Source organism: Aquarana catesbeiana, linkage group LG11, assembly GCF_042186555.1.
Source record: "Aquarana catesbeiana isolate 2022-GZ linkage group LG11, ASM4218655v1, whole genome shotgun sequence".
Taxonomy (NCBI): Eukaryota; Metazoa; Chordata; class Amphibia; order Anura; family Ranidae; genus Aquarana; species Aquarana catesbeiana.
The window spans coordinates 233,716,653-233,741,820 of record NC_133334.1 but is presented as its reverse complement, the minus strand read 5'-3'; the positions used below and the strand labels follow the sequence as shown (position 1 = coordinate 233,741,820).

General features: G+C 43.0%; 1 protein-coding gene across 1 annotated transcript in view; it reads left to right on the top strand.

The window, feature by feature from the left end:
* Positions 1–4,768: 4,768 nt before the first annotated feature.
* Positions 4,769–25,168, top strand: part of LOC141112571 (deoxyribodipyrimidine photo-lyase-like) — a 37,695-nt gene continuing 17,295 nt past the window's right edge. The window contains exons 1-5 of the mRNA XM_073605504.1: positions 4,769–5,117; positions 11,013–11,910; positions 20,736–20,908; positions 23,712–23,796; positions 24,605–24,837. Coding sequence (XP_073461605.1) covers positions 4,896–5,117; positions 11,013–11,910; positions 20,736–20,908; positions 23,712–23,796; positions 24,605–24,837 — 1,611 coding nt within the window. The 5' untranslated portion in view covers positions 4,769–4,895. The remainder of the gene's footprint in view (positions 5,118–11,012; positions 11,911–20,735; positions 20,909–23,711; positions 23,797–24,604; positions 24,838–25,168) is intronic.

Sequence of the window (25,168 nt, the reverse complement as noted above, 5' to 3'; positions counted from 1 at the left end):
CGCTTTTACCCCCCGCTAGCGGCCGAGAAAGGGTTAAAAACGCCCGCAATGCACCGCAATAGCAGCGTTTTGCCGGCGTTATCCCAGCGCTGCCCCATTGATTTCAACGGGGAGCAGCGGTGAAGGAGCAGTAAACACACCGCTCCTTCACCGCTCCAAAGAAGCTGCTGACAGGACTTTTTTTCCCATCCTGCCAGCGCAGCGCTCCGGTGTGAAAGCCCTCACCAGATCTTAAATTTTGTGCTACGGAAATTCCGATGGAAAATGTCCGATGGAGCCTACACACGGTCGGAATTTCTGACAAAAAGCTCCCATCGAACATTTTCCGTTGGAAAATCCGACCGTGTGTACGCGGCAGAAGAGTAACAAAACTGTTCATGTTTAATCAGTTTCCGTTGTAGATAAAATAAACTGAATTTAAAGAAAGTTTATTAAATGTTCATCACTTTGGACAAAGGATTGTTTTATCTGTGACCAATCAAAGATATGAAACCAGCTATGCAAAATATATTTTGACTCAATTGTTCGTCTATGGACATGCTGTAAACTGTACAAACACACCCAGCCAAACAATCTCAGATGTAAAAAAAAAAAAAATCACCTGAAGTGGATTTTCCCAGACGATGACTATTGTTTCCCATCTATGAGTAACCATAGGATTCCAAACACTGAAATATATGGAAGAGGAAATGAAGTAGACAGTTGGTCTTAGCTGGAAAATGGTGGTGATTATCATGTCTGTGGACAGCAGAAGACACACCTACCCCTGACTGACCATTCCCAGAACAATGGGGATTAGCTTTGTCCTGTTTTATCCGACATAACGTCAATGTCAGGATTGTATGGCCACTCCTCTGTCCTTCTAAATTCATTAAAATGGTCCATCAAAAGAACCGTGCATGTTATTTATTTAAAAAATCATCATTAGATGGTTAGATTGTGTCTTCTCATGCGACTACCACCAAAATGAATAACAAAAAAGGTGAACTTGCCATCCAGACAAAGCTCATAGATTGTACAGCTACTGGGAGGTGTGTGTTAGCACTGGACCAGTAGCAATGATAACTGGTTTTATTTAAAATCAAAGGAGAAGAGGTGAACCCATTATAGAAGTATATTGCAGGGCCGTGGATTAGGAGTGCCACTGGTCCTCCTGTACGGGGCCGGGTCAGCAGGGAGGCCCAGGCAGTAGGGTGAATTGGATGTGAGCAGGGAGGGTGATCGGCCGGGGGGGGGGGGGGCAATTACTGAAACCAATCCCCTGTATGGATCTCTCTGCAGCAACTGAAAGCAGGCTTCTTCTCCTCTCCCTCCTGTTGGCTTTCAGCTGCTGCAGATAGAGCCATACAAAGAATAGGTTCCAGTAATTGCCCCCCCTGCCACACTGATCACCTTCCCTGTGCACCATACATCTCTCCCTTGCTGCCCAGGCCCCCCTGTGTGCCCCCCTACCCCCGCAGTGCTGCTGGCTTCCCTTCTCTCCTTCCCGCCAGCAGCTGCATGCACAGAATAGGATCCTTCAAGATGGAGAGTGGGAAAAGGGTCCGATAAATATGTACCTTCTTTACCTGAATGAACACAATGATTGATGGGTACTGATCACTCACTGTGTTCATTCATAACTGAAGCATTGGCTGTATGGGGCCCAGTGTCAGACTGTCTTATGGGGCCCTGTGGTTTCTAACAGCAGTCCTGATATTGAATTTATACCCAATTTAGATCCCAGGCTGCTGCCAACCAACTGTGTACAGAGCGCCTCCAGGTTGTCATATTGCATTGAATTTTACAGAAATAAAAGTACTACAGATTAAAAAGAAAAGGTAATTTTTATTAACATTGAGTTACATCATGGCTTGTGTAGCCATTGTATATGCTATACTATTTTTTTATTTCCTATTTTTTTTACAGAAGTAGTTCCGAAGTTTTTTTTTAGCCCTGTGTATGTGATAAGTAAGTGGAGTTACCCTTTAAGCTGACATAAGCAAGCGGTTTTGAAGCAGCAATTTGTAACAGATACATGATTAGAGTCCTTATCATTTTGTTACTAGGTATTTCATGTGAATTGCAGCATAGGAAAAGAATTGCCAATTTATTCCTCCCCATAGACTTTTAAATGGGAATGTCTGAATAATCTATGGATCCAATAATGCAGGATTCTGCCCCGAAAACCTGATGTCCTTTTTTAGAGCTTTGGTGACAAACCACACAACACTCAGGGGTAGATGAGATTCTTCATTCTGAGCATTAGAGTGAAGAAATGTCATCACCACACCAAGGATTCCTCAAAAAGGTCCAAAGATTTATTTTTGTGATCACATAGCAAAGATATGGCAACGTTTTTGGAGCAACGCAGGGCCCATTTGTCAGGTAAGTGGATTGTTGCATCTGGACTTGTCATTTTGAGCGTTGTGAGTCTTCAGGAATTACATGACAAAACGCTCAGGTGTGAATGGGGGTTCAGACTGAGAGGTCAGCAATGACCAGCTTCCTGCAGTTTTACTGCGACAGGGCGCCAGATCACGTACAGTATATATACTTGACCTGACATTTCTGGATAGGGTGCGCGCATGCGCACCCCCGGCAGCTTGCTTCTACTGTGAGTACACACAGTGGAAGCTGATCGCCGGGTCCATGGTACCCGATGTCTGCCGGCACCCTCCAATTGTCCGGCAGAGTGGCAGAACAGCGATCTGTAAACAAAGACAGGAGAGAAGGGATAGAATTAGTGTCCCTGCAAAATAGGGAATACATCCCATCTCCCTAGTAAAAGCACCTCAGTGTGGTTAAACACTGGCTAGGCACACAGTTAACCCTTTAATAGCCCCTGATGTTAACCTCTTCCCAGCCAGTGTCATTAGTACAGTGACAGTGCATATTTTTAGCACTGATCACTGTATTAGTGTCACTGGTTCCCAAAAAGTGTCAGTTAGTGTCAGAATGTCCGCTGCAATATCGCAGTCCCGCTATAAGTCGCTGATCGCCACCATTACTAGTAAAAATAAATAAAAATTTCCCATAGTTTGTAGACGCTATAACTTTTGCACAAACTAATCAATATACGCTTATTGGGATTTTTTTTTTACCAAAAATATGTAGCAGAATACATATTGGCCTAAATTGATGAAAAAATTTGATTTTTTTACTTTTTTTTTTTTTTATTGGATATGTATTATTACGTTATTGTTATACAATGTCTGATTGATGTGTTTTATCATAGATAATGAGACCTGTTCCTTCCAACAACCTTCGAGTGTGTCCTGAAGAAGCAAAATAGCGAAACGGGTTGACGCACAGGGGGTCACTGCTGTCTATGTGGCGTCAACCTTTTGTTCACGCCATACATTTACGATTATTATGTGTTAATTGTATGTTTTTAATTATTTTTCTACTTGACTTGTTTGTAATGATTTGCTGCTAATAAAGTATAATTTTACTATATTCTCATCTATCTTGCCTGTAAAGTCTGATTTAGAGCCGTTTGGCTCTCCATTTTTTCTATTATAGCAGAAAGTAAAAGCTATTTTATTTTTGTCAAAATCATATTTTTTTTGTTTATAGCGCAAAAAAATAAAAATCGCAGAGGTGATCAAATGCCACCAAAAGAAAGCTCTATTTGTGGGGAAAAAAGACATACATTTTATTTGGGTACAGTGTTGCTCGGCTGTGCAATTGTGAGTTAAAGTAATGCAGTGCCTTATCGCAAAAAAAAGTCCATGTCAGGAAGAGGGGGGGGGGGGGGGGTAAAACTTTTGGAGGTCAAGTGGTTAACAGTATTATTGTTATAGAGGATTTATATAGCGCCAACAGTTTACACAGCGTTTACAATATAAAAGGGAGACAATACAGTTACAATACAATAAAATACAAGATGATTAAGAGGGCCCTGCTCAGAAGAGCTTACAATCTAATAGGGTGGGGCAGGTGGTACAAAAGGTTGTAACTGTGGGGATTAAACTAATGGAAGTGATAAAAGATTAGTTGGAGGTGTAATAGGCTTCTCTGAAGAGATGAGTTTTCAGGGATCACCTGAAGGCAGCTAGAGTGGGGGATAGCCAGACAGGTTGAGGTAGAGAGTTCCAGAGGATGGGAGAGGCTCTGGAGAAGTCCTGGACACAAGCATGGGAGGAGGAGACAAGGGAGCTTGAGAGTAGGAGGTCTTGAGAGGAGCGGAGAGGACGATTTGGGTGATATTTGGAGATAAAAAGCAAGAGGAAGTATCCCAGGGATTTTTATTTATATATATATATATATATATATATATATATATATATATATATATATATATATTAAGGATGAGCTCCGGCGTGTTCGCACAGCCCACGTGCAGAGCTTGCCAGGAAGTTGGCACTGCTCTGCGCTAATCACCGGCAGTGAGATATTGTCCTGATGCGCGGCTGCAGAGATCGGGAAATGTCTCACTGCCTGTGATTAGTGCCGACTTCCTGGCGGGCTCTTCATGTGGTCTGTGCAAACTCGCCGGAGCTCATCCTTAATATATATATATATATATATATATATATATATATATATATATATATATATATATATATTTTAATTTATATTTGGAGATAGTACACAACACTGGCTCCATGTCTTCTGTGTTATCAGCTAATATCAAAAAATCACATACACGGGTCTAAAAAAACATCTGAACTACTTCTATCATTATGCATTGAGCTGCCACGAGCAAAGGATCATGGGATTTGTAGTTTGCCAAGATAGATAACGCCCTTAACAAACATGGCGGACGTGCGCCCGCAATCTGCAATGAGCATGCGCGGTGCTTTGTTTTGGTTCGGGGGTGAAAGGTGAGAGGTCGGAGTGGTTATGAAAGAGGTTTTTTTTTGGTGGTTGTATAACGTGGAGGAAGAAGAGACGAGCGGTCATAGAGGAGAATGGAGAGCCCTGGGCTTCCTCCATTACCTGACATTAGCGGCATGAAGCGGCAGCTGCTGGAGGGGGAGATCGGGGCGGAGGAGTTCTTCTGTCTGGTGATGTCCACCTTGGGGGAGCACAGGACGTACCGACACCTCCCCCACCTCATCCAAAGCCTCACACACACCCAGCCCGGTCTGTATGGACGGCTCATGGACATACACCGGGAATACTTCCACCAGGTAATAACAGCAGCATTCATCCTCACCCCTCTCCTCTGATGAATGTGTATGGATGGAGGAAAGGAGGAAACTCCCCCGACAGGCTCTTTATTTAGTCATTTTGCAGTATGTCTACCATTGGGGACATTCCCCTTCACTTCCTGTTCCTGAGACACAACAGGAAGTCAGAGGAAATGTCACAAAGTTAGGGTGTCACGTCACATTCGGCCACCCATCACATTTTGCTACCCGCTGGAGTGTGCATGCGCGACGCCGCCATATGCGTTCCAACACTGTTGTAAGACCACTTTGCCACAGGGCCCCTCGCAGGCTCGCTCGCCACGCTTCGGGCACGGCCTCGCTTCGCTCGGCATAATTATAATCTAACTCTATGTCCACTTGGATGGTGGGGCTTGAACCTGGACTCAGGGGTGTGGCCACAAAATTCAAGCGCAGATCGCCACAGTGTTGGAACGTATATGGCAGCGGCGCGCATGCGCAGTCGAGCGGGTAGCTAAATGTGATGGGTCGCCATATGTGACGCTACAAGGGCAAGTCCAATCACATCTGCATTTAGATCACCCGCCTCCTCACCACCTGCTTCAGCCCCTTGATTGCCACATCACTACACCATAACCATGTGTGTGCATTGTGCATGCTTTCTGGGCGCTCGCAGAGTGGCACCACTCATTCGAATGGGTCACGCTCAGCGGGCACTACATCTGCTTAAAGCAACGGGGGAGGGGGGTACAATTCCTGTTTTGGCCACCTATTACACATCACAGCCATGGCATGTGTACACCCCTGGCTGCTGCTAAGGGGGGGTGGCAATTTGTCTTCTCAACGCCTGTTTTAACCCCTAAAAGTCTGCAAACGTTGTGGGGCATGCCTATTCACCTAAATGGGTCACGTTCAGCTGGCGGTACTGCCGCTAAATGCAAAAGAGGGGTGCATTTTTGTCGCGATGCAAAGCTTCACAGCATGTTTATAGCCCAGTATGGCTGGGGGGGGTAGTAAAAATGTGGCTCAACTACCTGCTTTTCTGGATGGTATCCAGGAGTTGTCCAGGATGCTTTCTGCCTGGAGTGTAAATGCTCTCCATGTACCTGTGTGGGTTTCCTCCGGGTATTCGGGTTTCCTCCCACACTCCAAAGCCATGCTTGTAGGTTATATAAACTTACAGAAATGCTGAACTCCTCCAGTATTGTCCGTGAAGTGCCGGCTCAAGATCCGGGCACCTGTCAGCCCTCCAAGTACATCAAACAAGAATAGATGCTGGGACCGCTTACAGTCCTAATATCATGTATTGGTAAAGATCAGAAAACATCCCATCATGGCATACAAGACTGCCAATGTGTTTTGGCTATAAAGTCTCTGACTGACTAAGGTGATAAAAACAAAATTCACTAGAAGTCTTAGATGCCACTGTTGGATGTTTTCTGATCTTTTTACCAATAAGGGATATTAACCACTTCCAGACCATTTTTTTTTTTTTTCGCTAGAAAACAACTTGGAACCCTCAGAAATAAAAATTATATATATATATATATATAATTTTTTTTTTTAACAGAGGCCCTAGAGAATAGAATGGTGGGCATTGCATATTTATATGTCGCACAATATTCGCGCATTGGTTTTTTTTAAACACTATTTTTGGAAAAAATACACTTTAATGCATTTCAATGCACAAAAACACAATATAATACCCATATAAAAGGAGTTGTGACCTGTCCCAACCAAAATATAGCAATGACATGCCTCCATTCCTAATTTGTGTGAGAAAAAGGATAGAAATTGGAACGGGACTTTAAATGAGGCATGTCAAGGAGTTGATATGAGGTTATTCAACAAGGGATGAATTTTGATTAATTTTTGACATGACCAAATCAATGGTCCATGGTATGAAAATTATTATATCAAAAAGCAATAATATAGACTGAATAGTGTAATGACAAAGGATTTACATAGTAATATTCATATAAAATTATTTAATATAATTAATCACTGGACATGATGGAGTTGGTACAAAATACATCGAACAAAGTTTTGTACCAACTCCATCATGTCCAGTGATTAATTATATTAAATAATTTTATATGAATATTACTATGTAAATCCTTTGTCATTACACTATTCAGTCTATATTATTGCTTTTTGATATAATAATTTTCATACCATGGACCATTGATTTGGTCATGTCAAAAATTAATCTAATTTATCCCTTGTTTAATAACGTCATATCAACTCCTTAACATGCCTCATGTAAAGTCCCGTTCCAATTTCTATCCTTTTTCTCACAATATAATACCCAATTGTTTGGTAGAATATAAAAGATGATGTTATGCTGGGTAAATGGATACCAAACATGTCCTGCTTTAATATATAATTTGCCTGTGGAACGGTGCCAAATTACAGTAACTAAAAAATCTCTAAAGGCAACACTTTAACCCATTGGTGCCGGAGCCTGCCAAGCCTTTAAGGGGTTTCAGATGGCGGAGGGGTGGTGTTTATGATCATGTGATTGGCTGTCACGGCAGTCACATGATCAGAAAGATCACGATTGCTGATTGCTTTCCGTTAGCCGCCGGTAACTGTGCCAGGGTGCACTCTCGGCACAGCTTTTTTTTGCAATGTGTTATGCAAATAAGCAGCCACTTCGTGCCAAGGCCCACCGGCTGAGAGGCCGCATATTTGCGCGCGGTCTGCACCAAGAGGTTGAAAGCCTTTACAAGTTACCAGTTTAGAGTTACACAGAAGGTCTGGTGCTAAAATGATTGCTCTCTGGCGTTCGTGGCGATACCTCACATGTGGGGCCTTGTGGGCGCGTTCGCATTTGTGCATTAGCACGGGGGGAACTTCAACTTTTTTTTTGATCAACTTTATTGCTATTGCAAGGGATAAACAACATCCCCCTGTAATAGCATGGGCCATGACAGGTCCTCTTTATGGAAAGATCTGGGATCTATTAGACCCCAAATCATGGCCTCTATCATGAACTCTGCTCATGTTAACTTGCAGCTTACCAGTCAGGAGGCACCCCCTTCATGACCAGGCCATTTTTTCCTATTTAGCAATACACTAATTTTCTGGTAATGGTGTGGTCATGCAACACTGCACCCAAACAAAATTTATATAATTTTTTGCACACAAATGGAGCTTTCTTTTCGTGGTATATGATCACCACTGTTTTTTTTTTTTTTTTTTTTTTTTTTTTTAATTGTTTGCGATATAAAAAAAAAATACAGAAAATATTGAAAAAAAAAAAAACTACTTTTTTTTACTTTCTGATATAAAACATATCCAATAAAAAAGTAAAAAAAAAAATCAAATTTCTTCATAAATTTTGACCAAAATTCATTCGGCTACATGTCTTTGGCAAAAATAAAATCTCAATAAGTGTATATTGATTGGTTTGCATGAAAGTCAAAGCGTCTACAAACTATGGGATATATATTGGAAGGTTTTTTTTTTTCTTTTAACTACTAATGGTGGTGATCATCAACTTATAACGGGACTGCAATAGTGCAGCAGGCAATCTTATGCCCCGTACACACAGTCGGACTTTCCGACGGAATATGTGCGATCGGATTGTGTTGTCGGAAGTTCCAACCGTGTGTGGGCTCCATCGGACTTTTTCCATCGGAATTTCTGACACACAAAGTTTGAGAGCAGGCTATAAAATTTTCCGACAACAAAATCCGATCCTTTAAATTCCGATCGTGTGTACACAAATCCGACAGACAAAGTGCCACGCATGCTCAGAATAAATTAAGAGACGAAAGCTATTGGGTACTGCCCCGTTTATAGTCCCGACGTACGTGTTTTACGTCACCGCGTTCGGAACGATTGGATTTTCCGACAACTTTGTGCGACCGTGTGTATGCAAGACAAGTTTGAGCCAACATCCGTCTGAAAAAATCCATGGATTTTGTTGTCGGAATTTTCGATCAATGTCCGACCGTGTGTACGGGGCATAACGCTGACTAACTGACCCTGACACTGTACTAAGGACACTGGCAGGGAAGGTGTTAACATCTAGGGCGATCAAAGGGTTAAATGTGTTCTTAACAATGTGCCCGTTTTTATTAGGGAGAAAAAAAATGCCACATCGTGCCCTGTGTTGTTTACCAACACAGAGCTCTCTTTTGTCAGTCGCTCAGCTGATCAACGACTGGGACCCGCTGATTGGCTTGTGCTGCAGGCAATGACAGCACAGTCTTCCGGGTCCGCAAGCACATGCATGAGCTGACCTTGAAGAAAGCGGCGATGTACAGGTACTTGATTGTGCTTGTATGAGCCAACCTGCTGCAGTAAATGTACAGCGGTGGGCCAGCAAGGGGTTATTCAGCATCTCAACCACCTGATTTTTACTACCCCTGTAAAAAACAAAAAAAACAAAAAACAAAAAAAAAGAAACCCCATTCACAGAGCTCCTCAGGGAAAACACTGGATTAGTACATTCAGCACCTACTGAATAATGTAATCTGCTAATTATATCCAAGAGCTATGTGGTGCATCATGACATACAATGCACAGTATTTATTCCTAGAGATTTCAAAGCTGAACTCCAGGCAGATGTAAACAACCAAAATGAATGCTGCTCTGTAATCATGAATACATTATTGAATTAAATACATTATTTTTAAATGCAAGCAACTGAATTTGAGCTGATTTCAGCCTCTTTCAGCCCCTATACAGCAGAGCTGAAGTGTGAGAAGAAAAAGCAGCACAAAGAGCCAGTCAGTTCATGTGCTGACAAGAAGCATGCTGATTGGAGAAGAGATCAGAGTGACGGAGATGAGCTCATCACTGTGGTGCTTTTTGTTTCACAGAGGAAGTGAGTTCAGTGGTGATGGCCACTAGACTGAGGACCTCTATACAATTTATGAGGGGTTCAATATACTAGAGGGATAACGAAGAGTTGTGACACTTATGCCTCGTTTCCACTGAGCGGAGCGGATCGATTCGGTACGATACGCTATTTTGAGTGTTTCCATTATGAAAGCGGCCCAAACAACCAAACCGAACTGCACCATTCTGGGTCCTGCTTCAGATGTGGGGCCATAGAAAATGGTACGGTTTGGTTAGGGCGGAGCTACGATACGTTCCACTGATTGGCGGACGTGTGACGCCATGCTAGGCATTTTTTCTAAACCCACGTATGGCCCCTGGTGTTCCAACTTGCAGTGGAAATGCTCGTCTGAATAGGCTGGACCATTCTAGGCCTTCCAAACTGTACCGAACCGATCCGCTCAGTGGAAACGAGGCAAAAGGGTACTTGTTCTAAAACAGATTGCTTGAGGACATCTAGTGGCAGAATAAAATACTGCAGGAGAAATCTCTGAATTGAAACTGAATATTACAGTAATGCCGCGTACACACGGTCGGACTTTTCGTCTACAAATGTCTGACGGACGCCGACGGACTAAAGCTGGCTGACAATCCAATCATGTGTGGGCTTCCCCGGACTTTCAGCAGACTTTTCCAGCCGCAAATCTGACAGACTTTTGATTTGAAACATGCTTCAAATCTTTACGTTGTAACTACGCCGGACCCAGAAATCCGCTCGTCTGTATGCTAGTCTGACGGGCAAAAACCCACGCTAGGGCAGCTATTGGCTACTGGCTATCAACTTCCTCATTTTAGTCCGGTGTACGTCATCATGTACGAATCCGTCAGACTTTTGTGTGATCGTATGTAGGCAAGTCCGTTCGTTAGAAAGTCTGCCGCAAGTCCGACAAAAGTCCGTTGAAAGTCTGTCGGACAGGCAGTCGGACTTTTGTAGCCGAAAAGTCCGACCCTGTGTACGCGGCATAAAAATCTGTTTTTGTTGTTTTACATTTGAATTAGCTATTCGTTATTTTGTTAGGTTGGTTGGAGTTCCGCTTTAATGAATCTTTTCTTATTCCCCTGTAGAGGCCTTCTGACTTGCCCACCTATGAGGAGGAGCTGGAGATTGCAATAGCATTATCTCTTGAGGAAGCCCGGTCTTCTGCTGGCCCTGGCTGCACAATTCAAGATCCTGTCTCCAGTTCTAGTATCTCGTTTGCAGAAGCTGCTAAAAAATCCCCTGTCCTAAACAGCAATGGTGACCAAAAACCCTCAACTAATGCTAAATGCAAGAAAGTCCATGATGACTTGACCACTGTAGAGCTTTCCAAAAACCTTTCAAAACTTCGGACTGCAGACCACTTGGACAGCTTGTATACCGGCCAACCAGAACCGGAGGATTGTGTTCTGAACTGTGATGGGATGGCCGTTTTTCAAATCCAATCCCCGATCACCAAGGCAGACAAGATGAAAAGGAGCAGAAGGAGCCGAAGAAAGAAAAACTCATTGGTTCCAAAAAATCCGGTATTGGTGAAACCAGTGGTTGTTTGGTTTAGGAGAGACCTCCGACTCCATGATAATCCAGCTTTAATTGCTGCCTTGGAGCTGGGAGCTCCCATCATTCCTGTCTTCCTGTGGAGTTTGAGCGAGGAGACGGGTCAGAACTTCACACTGGCCACTGGCGGAGCGAGCAAATATTGGCTTCACCATGCTTTGTTCAACCTCAATCTGTCTCTGGAACAGAGCTATGGCAGCCACATAGTCTTCCGAGTGAACGATTCTTGTGTTGATGAACTTGTAGGCCTTGTGCAGGAGACGGGGGCAGGCACAGTCCTAGTGAATGCAGTGTATGAGCCTTGGTTAAAACACAGAGATGATCTTCTATCAGAGACATTGAAGAAACATGGCGTGACCTTTACAAGATACCACTCCTACTGCCTATATGAACCGTATTCAGTCAGTACAGAGGGTGTTGGACTACGAGGTAAGGATAAAGCAAAGTACTGTCTGAGAAGACTATGATGGAAGCAGACATTCCATGGGCAATCAGTTGCTCACTAGTTGGGGAAATTGACACAGCGATTTATGGTCATTTCAAAGTGATTCTAAACATTCAGGTTTAAATTTATATATATATATATATATATATATACACTTACCTGTTCTGTGTAATGGTTTTGCACAGAGCTGCCTCGATCCTCCTCTTCTGGGGTCCCCCACCGGCGCTCCTGGCTCGTGCCCCGCCAAGTCGTTTGCGACACTCATGCAGGTTTGCTCCCAAGCTGGCTTTGTGTGTCCATAAGACACACAGGGAGTGGCTTGGCCCCGCCCCCTGCTTCCTCATCACTGGTTGTGATTGACAGCAGCGAGAGCCAATTGCTTCCACTGCTGTGTCTGAGCCATCAAAGAGGGAGAGAGCCTCTGCTCTTGAGAAGGAAGTGTCACCAGCACACCGGGATCTCCAAAATTGGGTCCAAAATTTTAATCGCATAGTATCAAAAAAATTAAATAGAAGGAACGTTTTGGAGCCACACAGGACCCCTTCATCCGGCATGTGTCACATGCCGGATGAAGGGGTCCTTCGTGGCTCCGAAACGTCGCTTCTATTTCTTTTTTTAATACTATGTGATTAAAATTTTGGACCCAATTTTGGAGATCCTGGTGTGCTGGTGACACTTCCTTCTCATGATTGCAGTCGGTTCCAGCCATTGGTCATTTCAGCACCCAATTTAAGATGCAGCCGTTTGTGCAGGAACGTGTGCGTTGGGAGTATTGCATTGGAGCCTCTGCTCTTGTGCACATTGCTTGATTGAAATCGGGCTCAGGTAAGTATAAGGCCCCTTTCACACGATCGGACCGTTCAGGTCCGCCTGTCAGTTTTGACGGCGGACCTGAACGGGCGCTCCATGTTAGTCTATGGAGCGTCAGATGTCAGCAGAGACATGTCCGCTGACATCCGACCCTGTCCGATCCGCTAAAAGCAGACGGATGGCTCTACGTCCAGGTCCGTCGCTATCGGATGAGATCTGATGAAAACGGACATACTGTCCGTTTTCATACGATCCCTCCATAGGCGGCAGCGGCGCCTGACAAGCCCCTCCCCGCTCAGTGAGCAGAGAGGGACCTGTCATCTGCCTGCTCAGCGGAGATCAACGGACAGATCTCCCGCTGAGCCGGCGGACCGAGGCTCGCTCCGTAGAAACGGAGTCCGCCTCATGTGAAAGGGGCCTAAAGGGGGCTGAGGGGGGAAGCTGCATACTAAAGGTTTTTTACCTTAATGTAGAGCTTGAATTAAAGTGGTTGTAAGGGCTGAAGGTTGTTTTTTTTTTTTTTTTTTTTTAACCTGCATGCATTTTATGCATGATCACAAGACTGGAAATAGAATTCCGAAAAGCGGGCACAGTGTTGTTTTGCAGCTGTGCATGTAGCAGTCTGCCTGGAGTTTGATTTCAATCCTATTTTGGGAAGTAATCTTGTTAATTGGGCATTGTGTCTTTGTGTACTTTAATAGCGAATGTAAGCTTCTGTCGTCTTTGATATTTTTGAGCTAATGAAGCTTGCCAAATCTCCTTTTATTTATACTCCATTCTAAATAATATTCTACTAGAATGAAACTTTGCAATAGGGTCCTTTTTTTTAATAAGAATTATCTGGAGATGTTGCTGAGTACTTATTTTTTTTAATGATGTACATTCAGCTTCAGATGAACCTCTGCTCAGGCTGTGCACATTTAGGCTCCATGCACAACAGTGTTTTTCATAAGCTCAAAAATCGCTAGAAAAAACGCTGGATGAAAAATGCTGATAATAGCATTTTTGTGCTAGCTTGTAGTAGCATTGTATTAGCTTTTAGGAGCATTAGCATTTTATTAGCGTTTTTTTACAGCACATGAAAAAACCAAAAAAAAACTTGAAAAAAGCTGTTAGAAACATTTTAGTAGCACTGGGTTGCGTTCAGCGTTTGTTTTCTGCTGGAAAAACGCTCCAAAAAACTCTACAAAAAACATTTTTTTTCCTGCTCCTAGATGCTAAAGTGCAAAAAATGTCAATGGCCTAAAGTAGTGAGCATGGGCACATAGGAAAACACTATTTAGCTTCTAGGAGCAGAAAACAAAATGCTAATAATAGCTTCAAGGAGCTTAAAAAAACGCTAGTGTGCATGGAGCCAAAAATAAGTCCTTGTTCACCTCTGTAGCTGTAGACATTGTGGATGAATTACTTTTTAATGTTCACAACATAGGCACGTAAATCCTGGCTGTTTTTTCCTTTGGAATGTCATCAGCACACCATGGGTCTCCAAAAAATGGGTCCAAAGCTTTATTAAGCGACCACATCGTTACAGCAAACAGCAGTGTTTCGGAGCCTCACAGGACCCCTTCATCAGGCATGCGACAGTCAAAACGATCAGTATATCATTTTAGACCTCTTTCACACTGGGGCCGCCCATGCATTGGCGCTAAAGTGCCGCTCATCTTAGCGGCATTTAAACGGCGCATTTCGGCCATTAGCGGAGCGCTTTTAACCCCCGCTAGTGGCCCAAGAAGGGGTTAAAAAATGCTTGTGTTGCGACGCTTCGGAAGCGCTGCCCATTCATTTCAATGGGCAGGGGCGTTTTTGGGAGCGCCGTATACAGCACTCCCAAACCACCCCAAAGATGCTGCTTGCAGGACTTTTTCTAACGTCCCGCAAGCGCACCGCCCCCCCCTGTGAAAGCGCTCAGGCTTTCACATTCAGGTGGCATGGAAGGCAGTTTTCAGGCGCTTTACGTGCACCATTTCTAGTGCTAAAACGCATGAAAACTGCCTCAGTGTGAAAGGGATCTTAACCACCTCAATACAGGGCACTTTCACCCCCTTCCTGCCCAGGCCATTTTTCAGCTTTCAGCGCTGTCACACTTTGAATGACAATTGCGCAGTCATGCAACACTGTACCCAGATGATCATTTTTTCCCCACAAATAGAGCTTTCTTTTGGTGGTATTTGATTACCTCTGCGGTTTTTATTTTTTGCGCTATAAACAAAAGAAGAGAGACAAGTTTGAAAAAAACACAATATTTTTTACTTTTTGCTATAATAAATGTTCAATTTTTCTTTTGAACAAATTTTTTCTTCAGTTTAGGGCGATATGTATTCTTCGACATATTTTTGGTAAAAAAAAATCGCAATAAGCGTATATTGATTGGTTATAGCGTCTACAAAATAGGGAATAGATTTATGACATTTTTATTATTATATATTTTTTTTTTACTAGTAATGGCAGCGATCCGCGATTTTTATCGTGACTGTGATATTGCGGCGGACATGTCGGACACTTTTGACACATTTTCGGGACCATTCATATTTATACAGCGATCCGTGCTATAAAATTGCACTGATTACTGTATAAATGTGACTGGCAGGGAAGGGGTTAACACTAGGGGGTGATCGAGGGGTTAATTATGTTTCCTAGGGAGTGATTCTAACTGTGGGGGGAGGGGACTCACAAGGGGAGGAGACTGATCGGTGTTCCCTCTGTACTGAGAACACACCATTGGTCTCCTCTCCCCTGACAGGACGTGGATCTGTGTGCTTACATACACAGATCCACGATCCTGCTGTGTTACTGGGCAATCACGGGTGCCCAGCGGACATCGCGGCTGCCGGGCGCGCACATCGGGTCCCCAGTGACACAAGCAGCGCCGGTGGCGCGCACTCGCCCCCTCGTGGGCCAGGAAGGCGAGGGCGTCATATGACGCTCTCCCAGAACAAGTGTTGCGCCCCCTGGCTGTCATATGACAGTCGGCGGGAGGCAAGCGGTTAAAGATAGGTTTATTTTAACAGTGAGAGACGGAATAACAACAAAGAAATCCAGAAAAACGCATTTCAAAAAAGTTCTAAATTGATTTGCATTTTAATGAGTGAAATACGTATTTGACCCCTTCGCAAAGCGTGATTTACTACTTGGCAAAACCCTTGTTGGCAATCACAGAGGTCGGACGTTTCTTGTAGTTGGCCACCAGGTTGGCACACATCTCAGGAGGGATTTTGTCCCTCTCCTCTTTGCAGATCCTCTTTAAGTCATTAGGCTGCATTTACACCTGGGGGGTCTCAGCTCGTAAAACGCCAGAAAAAATGCTGCAACAAACAAAATCCCATTCATTAAAATGGCCCCTGTTCACATCCTGAGCGTTTTGTAGCCTGAAGCAAAATGTAATCTGTGCAACCCCTTATATTTACCATAAAATGTAAATGTAATCAACCTAGTCTGCTGATTAAAATATCACATTAGCATGACTTCTATGTTAAATAGAGGAATGGTAAAGCTCAAAACAAATATGCGTTTTACCTTAGGAGAGCTTTAATACTCTATCAACACTACATTGCAATACACGCAGGGAAAAAAACAGTTTGTGTCAATTGTTGTGGTGTAATCTTTAGGATAAGGTTGATGAGGGCACAAATTATCATGATGGCGACCTTTTCACTGGTTTAGGATCAAGAAAAAATGTAAATGACATAATTCATATATTTGTGCATTTGGTACTTGTGCAGTGAGCATTGGGATTCATTGTGAGGTTTTGTTTTTTTTTTTTTTTTTCTTTTTTTTTTTTTCTTTTTTCTTTTTTTCATTTGGTCAGTGGAGACCTGATTCATACCCCCCCATGGAGCTATGCAGCAGTAAATTACTTCTAATAATCTATTGCATGGTTGGGGGGCTGTTTAGGCACCGTTTTAAACAGCGCCTTGACTCTAATGGTTAAAAAAAATCATAGTAAATGACTGCTTGTTGCTCATTGCTTTCTGCCTACTATTCTGATTTCATGGTGTGAAGTATGCCTTTACATTTCAAACTTTGTGTTTAAATATAGATCATTCATCGCTATGGTAATTGGTATTGGTGCCAGTCTGCTTATGATTAAAAAAAAAAAAAAAAACTCTTTACAAAAGTAAAAATTATACCGCTTGCTGGGATTCACAGAGCCCACTTTATTTTATTGTTCAAAGAACTGTGACTAACCCCTGTGTTCTTCTCTCCCACCTTACACACACCCACGCGAGCATACGTGTCTTTTACATGGAATAGAAAGAAGTCGTACAGAAGAGAATTTTGCTGCACTTTTTGAAGGCAGAATTACCCCAATTGATTAGGATTGGCTCCATGCCATGAGGATTAAAGTGGTTGTACACCCTTCTTTCTTTTTTTTTTTTTTTTTTTTTGTATTTTTACCTACAGGTCAGCCCGTAATAAGGCCGACCTGTAGGTAAAATGAATATCTCCTAAACCTGTACGGTTTAGGAGATATTCACTTTGCATGCAGCTGCTGACGTCAGCGGCACATGGGCTGTGAAGGTCCGGCTGAAGATCCGGCAGACACTGCCAGACCTTGCCTGAAAGAAGTCTCCCGTGCGCATGCGAGGGAATGACGACATCGCGGCTGCGGTCACTCACAGCGAACCCGGAAGACACGCCGAAGGGAAATGTCAACTCCCTCTGCGTTGACCGGGATCAGCTGTCGATGCCTCGGAAAGCGGCTCTCCATGGGGGCACTCAAGAAGAGGAGGAGCCAGGAGCGTCACCGGGGGACCCCAGAAAAGGAAGATCGGGGCCGCTCTGTGCAAAACCCTTGCACAGAGCAGGTAAGTATAACATGTTTGTTATTTAAAAAAAAAAAAAAAAAAAAAAACCTTTACAATCACTTTAAGCTTTGACAATAGAACCTGGAAGCTGATTGGTTTCTATGGTGAACTATACCAGATTTTGCACACTCCAATTTTAGTAAATCTCCCCCTATATATTTACTGGAAGCAAAGACCCCGGAAAATACAGTTGTCATTTTTTTATGTTGTACAATAGTTTGTGCAACAGTTAATTTTTGGGCTCACAAAAAAGCAAAGTATTAATATTGGCCAATTATAAAAAAATAAGAGCGCGCCGAAAAAATACCCAATATGTCAAGCTTTAAAATTGTGCATGCCCATAAAACTATGACAAAATTTGGTACCCTATATTTTCCACAGGTGACGCTTTAGAGACCCCTGTGAATAATGACCCTAAGGTTATTGCGTGTGTGTGTGATATTTAGCAATGGTTTCATTTGTAGGTGCTCTTGATGGCTGTTCTTATGTTTGTATGTACATGGGGGTAGGACAGGCTGGAAAGTATTATTATTATTAATAATATATAATATTTTTTTTTTTTGGGGGGGGGGTTAAGTTCTTAAGTGTGACTTTTTTTTTTTATATGCTTTTTTTCAAAACTTTATCACATAGGGGAAAAAAGTCCCCTATGTGATATAATATTGTCCAGGGGTCAGTGAAAGCGATTGGGCAGCTGTACAACCGTCTGATTGCTTTTATTAGAAAGCTGACAGTTGAATTGTGAAGTGTACACACACTTCCAGCTGCTGTAAGAGCCAGGAATGTGTATAAATCCCCCTTTACTTACTAGTGGCAGTAAAAGGGTTTAAGTGTGAGTGTGTGTGTGTGTGTGTATATATATATATATATATATATATATATATATATATATATATATATATATATATATATATATATATATATATATATATATATATATATATATATATATATATATATATATATATATATATAATCAAAACTTAGTTTAAAGTGTTTGTAACCCTACAAAAATGGATCCTGTTCCTTTTAAAGCATGTAAATCATGCTCTATGATTCTCCCCTCCTGCTGCTAACAGTGTCATGTCCCTACAATCCACTCTGTTAGATAATAACCTGTGCCCCACTGTATGTCCTTTATTAAAAAAAAAGCCAATTTCTACCTTCTTTGAGAGCGTCTCCCGGTGCTCACGTTACTCCTCGCCTTTTTCCTCCTCCCCTCCCCTCCTCTTGGCTGACGTCAGCGGGAGTTCACAGCCCCTCCCGCTGTAGCTGTCAGACAGGGAGAGAAGAGAGCCGAGGAGTCACGTGAGTGCTGGGAGAGGCTCTGATATAAGGTAGAAATCTGCTTCTTTTTTTTTAAATAAAGGACATATAGTGGGGCACATGTTATCTAACAGAGGGGCTTGTAGGGACATGACAAGTGGCTTTACAACCATTTTAAGTTAGACTAGGGAAGTGCTAAAACCCCATTCAGATTAAGTTTTTCCATCCTGTGTCTCATTGGGGAGATTTCTCTTCACTTCCTGTGAGACACAACAGGAAGGAAGAGGAAATCTCTCCAAAGTGAGGGAAATCCATTCTTAGCTGTCAACCGATCAAGCAACTTGATTTCCCCTCTTTCCATTGTGATGACCATGGTTACCAGGACAAGTAGAGAGGATGAATTTCCCTGGTGAAGACACAGGCTCCAATAAAACCTTCTAACCCTTTCTTGCTCCATCCCAAACTAAAAAAAAAAAAACAGACCTATTTTAAAGCCCAACTGGACCTTTAGTTTCACATGAACATTCCAGGTTCATCAAAACAGAAGAGTATTTTTCTTTAAAAAGTTATTGCATCCCAAGTAGAAAAGTCTGTTCTCTGCCAGAGAAATGGAAGCAGTAGTATCTCTGCAGAAGTCTTGCATGTCCCCTGCTGGGTCAGAACCAGAGCTCTCCAATCAGCATGTTTTGCCCATTTAGAGAGCTCTAGCTCTGACTCAGCAGGGGGCCCCTGGCCTCTGTAAGAGAGCCTACTGCTTCCACGTAGGGAGCAGCATGTTGGCAATAGACAGGCTTTTTTTACTCAGGCTGTTGCTGGATATAAAATAAACTGAAGTGTACCACCTTTTTTTTTTTTTTGATGCACCTGAATTGGATTTAGTGGATTTAAAACGGAGGTCCGCCCACCCTATGAAAAATTTAAAGTCAGCAGCTACAAATACTGCAGCTGCTGACTTACATGGACACTTACCTGTCCAGGGTGCCCGCGATGTCGGCACCACAGATGATCTGTTGGGTGCAGGCGCCACCATTGCCTTTCGGCTTCATGCTTGGTTCCCTGCTGCGCATTCCAATTGGTCCGGCGGCGGAGAAAGGAGGAGGGGGCCAGACTTCTGATGTACCTCTCCGCAGCGAGGTTCGATGGAAGTGGGGAAGGGGACCCCCCCCTGAAAGGTGCCAAATGTGGCACCTGAAGGGGGAAGGAGATGAATAAGCAGAAATTCCACTTTTGGGTGGAACTCCCCGTTAAACTAAAAGTTCAATTGGGCAATAAAGGAAGACCTCAAGCAAATGAACAACCCCACCTTCTGTTATCTTATGTATTTTTACAAAGGTTTTAATAGAAATTGTCTTCATTTCAGCAAAATTACTTATAGCTTGCTATTTTATATATCAAGTTGCATAGAAAATTCTGAAGGTTGATATTAGAAAGAGCTTGGTGTCACCAAAATGGAAATCTTTTAACGTGAAGGCACAAGGTGGTGTGAAGAAAGGGTGTAGAAGATAATATTGCATATAACGTCAAATCTTTAGACTTGCTTCACCAATATAGCGCCGGAATCCTACTTTCCATAGTTGTGACCTAGCTTGAAAAGTAGCAGCACCCTGTGGTGCCCAGAAGTTCTGTTATTCTTCAAATCAATCTGTATTCTGCGGGCACCTTGGATCCTAGAGCCAGGTTGTACATGGAGCGGTAATTAAGCCCCGCCTCCTGCCATTTAACAGTCCAATAACCGTGCCTTAGTTGGCAGTAGAGACCCTGGCACTTGACAGTTGAAATATAAGAGGGTGGTGCTTGGTGTCAGGAGGGGTGGAGCTTTATCTTGGTGACATTCTGCACTAATGTTACCTTTTGGAGCCTTTTAGGTCTTGGTCATGTTCCTTCTTAGTCAACTCTCATAAAAAAACGCTGTTTTCCTTATTTTCTAGGTATCGGCTCTGTGAGTCATTTCATGAGCTGCTGTGAAAGGAACTCCTCTTCTCCAATAGGAGACCCCCTGGAGGCTCCCACAAGCCTTCCTCTCCCATCATGCTGGCCTGACTCACTGGAGTTGGACAGACTGGATTTGGCAAAAATGCCTCGAAGGAAGGATGGCACTGTGGTAAGTTAGCAGATGTTTTATATAATTTTATACACTAGAACAGTGATGGCAAACTTTGGCACCCAAAATGTTTTGGAACTACATTTCCCATGATTCTCAACCACACTGCAGAGTGCATGAGCATCATGGGAATTGTAGTTCCAAAACATCTGGGGTGCCAAGGTTGGCCATCACTGCCCTAGAACCTTGATTTTTATATTTTTAAATGCATTCATATTTTTAATTCTAAATGCTGTATGCAACTGCCTCTCAAAAAGCACAGCAAGAGCTGTACTTCTGGTTTCCTGATGCATCGGTAAGGTATCTAACAGACACCAGATTTGGTGTAGTTCCAACTACCTCCCGTGTTTTAACATTCACAAAGCACAGGCTATGAAGAACCTGCAGCCAGCTAAATACAATCTGGGGAATTAACTAAGCTTCCAGCGACAATATAATGGTGCAGGAAAGTGGCAGGCGTGGCGTGCACCAGATTATTTAGGCAGATAGACCTGTTTCAGGTGTGTCTGCGCCACCTGCTCCAGTTTCTATTTCAGAGTGGAATAGAAACTAGGGCAGGTCTGCCAGTAATTAACAGGGGGGAATGCGACAAATTTCTATATAGAAAACTGCCACAGATTCCTGCCAAGTGTGACCTTGTTGTACAGGATGTTAGCTCTCAACAGACAGTTCACATCCCTCTCTCTGCTTGTGCAGTGTTTACACTAAATGAGCAGAGCTTGCAGGGTTAACAAGCTTACATGAAAAGAAAAAGTTAGTGTATAAAGAGTAGAGGAAAAAAAATATGAAGCCACCTGAAATTATAAAAATGAAGGTACCTATAGCTGGGCTTTAACTTGATTCCAGCTACATTGTATGTTATTCAAAGGAAGTATTAAAATGGAACTTTAGTCAGAAAATTAAGGTAACGTCAAACCTTCAGTGTTTTGTTATTTAAAAAAAAAAAATGTGTTATACTTTTTTGCTCTGTGCAATCCTCCTCTCCTGGGGTCCCATGCCAGCACTCCAGGCTCCTCCTCTTCGGTGAGTGCCGCCATAGAAAGCCACTTTCTATGGGGGTACTTGCACTTGTGCAGACTCGCTCCCAAGCCACCCTGTCTGTGTCCGTTGACACAGACCAGGCGGCTTGGTCCCGCCCCTGTGTCACAGCACTTTATTGACAGCAGCGAGAGCCAATGGTTCTGCCTGCTATTAATCTGCTCAGTGAGGAGGGAGACAGCCGCTGCTCTCATGCACATCGCAGGGTCAGGATCGGTCTCAGGGGAGTATGGGGGGGGGGGGGGGGGGTAGCTGGGGGGGAACCTGCAGCACAGAAGTTTTTTTTACTTTAATGCATAGAATGCATTAACCGCATGCCGAGCGGCTCACGCCCATATACGTCGGCAGAGGGGCACGTACAGGCAGATTAACGTACCTGTACGTTGCCCTTTAAGAAGCGGTTTGCACGTGCACGCGCCCGCTGTGACCTCCGTGAGTGTGATCACGGGTCCCGTGGACTCAATGTCAGCGGGGATACCCACGATTGTCTCACTGAGAGGAAGAATGAGGAAATACTGATGTAAACAAGCATTTCCCTGTTCTGCCTAGTGACAGGACACTGATCACCGCTCCCTGTGATCGGGAGCGGTGATCAGTGTCGTGACACACGTAGCCCCCCCCACAGTTAGAATCACTCCCTAGGACACACTTAACCCCTACAGCGCCACCTAGTGGTTAACCTAGTGGTTGACCCCTTCACTGCCAGTCACATTTTACACAGTAATCAATGCATTTTTAATTGCACTGATCGCTGTATAAATGTGAATGGTCCCAAAATCGCGCCAAAAGTGTCTGATCTGTCCGCCATAATGTCGCAGTCATGATAAAAATTGCTGATCGCCGCCATTACTAGTAAAAAAAAAAAATTATTAATAAAAATGGCATAAAACTATCCCCTATTTTGTAGACGCTATAACTTTTGCGCAAGCCAATCAATGCTTATTTTTTTTTTTTTTTACCAAAAATATGTAGAAGAATACGTATTGACCTAAACTGAGGAAAATGTGTTTTTTTTTTTTTTTTTTTTTTTTTTTTCAAAATTGTCGCTCTTATTTTGTTTATAGCGCAAAAAATATAAACCGCAGAGGTGATCAAATACCGCCAAAAGAAAGCTCTATTTGTGGGGAAAAAAGGACGTCGATTTTGTTTGGGAGCCACGTCGCACGACCGCGCAATTGTCAGTTAAAGCGACGCAGCGCCAAATTGCAAAAAGTGCTCTGGTCTTTGGGCAGCTAAATGGCCGGGGGCTTAATTGGTTAAGGTGTTAAAAAAAAAAACCTTAAGGCTTTTTAGAACCACTTTATGTACTGCTAGATCACTTCAGGCTGGCCCCTTTTCCAGGTATAGCTACATAAACATTAAACGTGCCTATACAGTTTAAAATCCATCAATACTCTGTCTCTACCCTGCTCTGCACATGCTCAGTTGCTCTTTTTTTTGGCACTGCTGAAAATCTAGAGGCCAATCTGCTGACACCCTAAAGATTTACTGCTATTAAGGGGCTCTGGGCTTCAGCAAAATGGCAGCCTCCAGCAAGAAGAAACAGGAGCAACGCTGGAAGCAATTTACAGCACACACTAATTTTTGGTAGTATAATTATTAATGTGGAACGTAAGTTCCTTGCTAAAGAACATTATTTTTTTATCAAGTTGTTATGGGTAAATTTTTGCTTTTAATAGTACAGAAAATGTGACACTGTCTCAAGCCACATAACCATTCACACCTCTGTGAAACTTAAATTGTGTCTTTTTTTGTGTTTGTACAGATAGACTGGGCAGCAACTATCAAAAAATCCTGGGACTTCAGTGAAGATGGTGCTTATATTTGTTTAGGAAATTTCCTTGAAGATGGCAAGTACATTTTCTTGAAACTCTTGTAAAGGGGTTGCAAAGTCTCAAGGTTTTTTTACCTGAATGCATTTTATGCATTCAGGTAAAAAACCTTCTGTGCTGCAGCTGCTCCCCTTTTTCTTACCTGAACCTGTTTGTTCCAGCGACGAGCCCAGTAGCTCCAGCTGCTGCCTGTGTCCTTGTTGGATAGATTGATAGCAGCAGGAGCCATTGGCTCCTGCTGCTGTCAATCAAATCTAGTGACACATGAGCCGGGGGCGGGGTCAAGTCCTGCTGTCTGTGTCAATGGACACAGCACGGGTGCCCCCATGGAAAGCTGCTCTCTGTGGGGGCACCCAAAGAAGAGGAGGATCGGGGCTGCTCTGTGCAAAACCTTTGCACAGAGCAGGTAAGTATAACAACAGTTTTGTTATTTAAAAAAAAAACCTTTACAATCACTTTAATATAAACACCAACCCTCACAAACACTCTTTAATCCTAGGCCTTACAATAACATCAATCTACTCCTAAATGATGGATTACCCCCCAAAAAAATTATACTTACCTTTTCAGCATCAAAACCTCAGCTCTACAAGGTATGAGCAGCAAAACCCTGGGACAGAAAACTAAAAATCTAAGGGAGTTTTTATTTTACTCCCCCCCTCCCTCCAGAGAGGCTGGTAAAGATCATAGGTCAAACTTAAGGGGTGTATTTTTATGGCAATATATCTTACCCCAAATAACCAACAACAAATTATGTCAGTAGATTACCTGTGTTGGGTACCTTACTTCCTATCCAATAAAATAATAAACTGTCTCTTATTTCTAGGTATAAAACACTACGATAAGGAGTCTGGGCGAGCAGATAAACCATACACCAGCCACGTTTCCCCTTATCTCCACTTTGGTCAAATTAGCCCGAGGACAGTGCTGCATGAAGCATACTTTACCAAAAAAAGCGTGCCAAAGTTCTTAAGGAAGCTGGCCTGGCGGGACCTGTCTTACTGGTTGCTTGTCCTCTTTCCAGACATGCATGTGGAACCTGTCAGGCCTGCATACAAGGTACATGATTGATAGAGCCATTGTGTTATCAGAATGTGTACCTAACCTCTCTCAATGCATGTGTGTCTACAGCAAATATGATGAAGATACAGTGCCTTTAAAAAGTGATCATACCCCTTGAAATTCTCCACATTTTGTCATGTTACAACAAAATGTTTTTATTTTATTGGGATTCTATGTGATAGACCAACACAAAGTGGCAAATAATTGTGAAGTGGAAGGAAAATGATAAATGGTTTTCAAAACTTTTACAAATTAAATATCTGGAAAGTGTGGTGTGCATTTGTATTCAGCCCTCTTTACTCTGATACACCTAACTAAAATCTAGTGG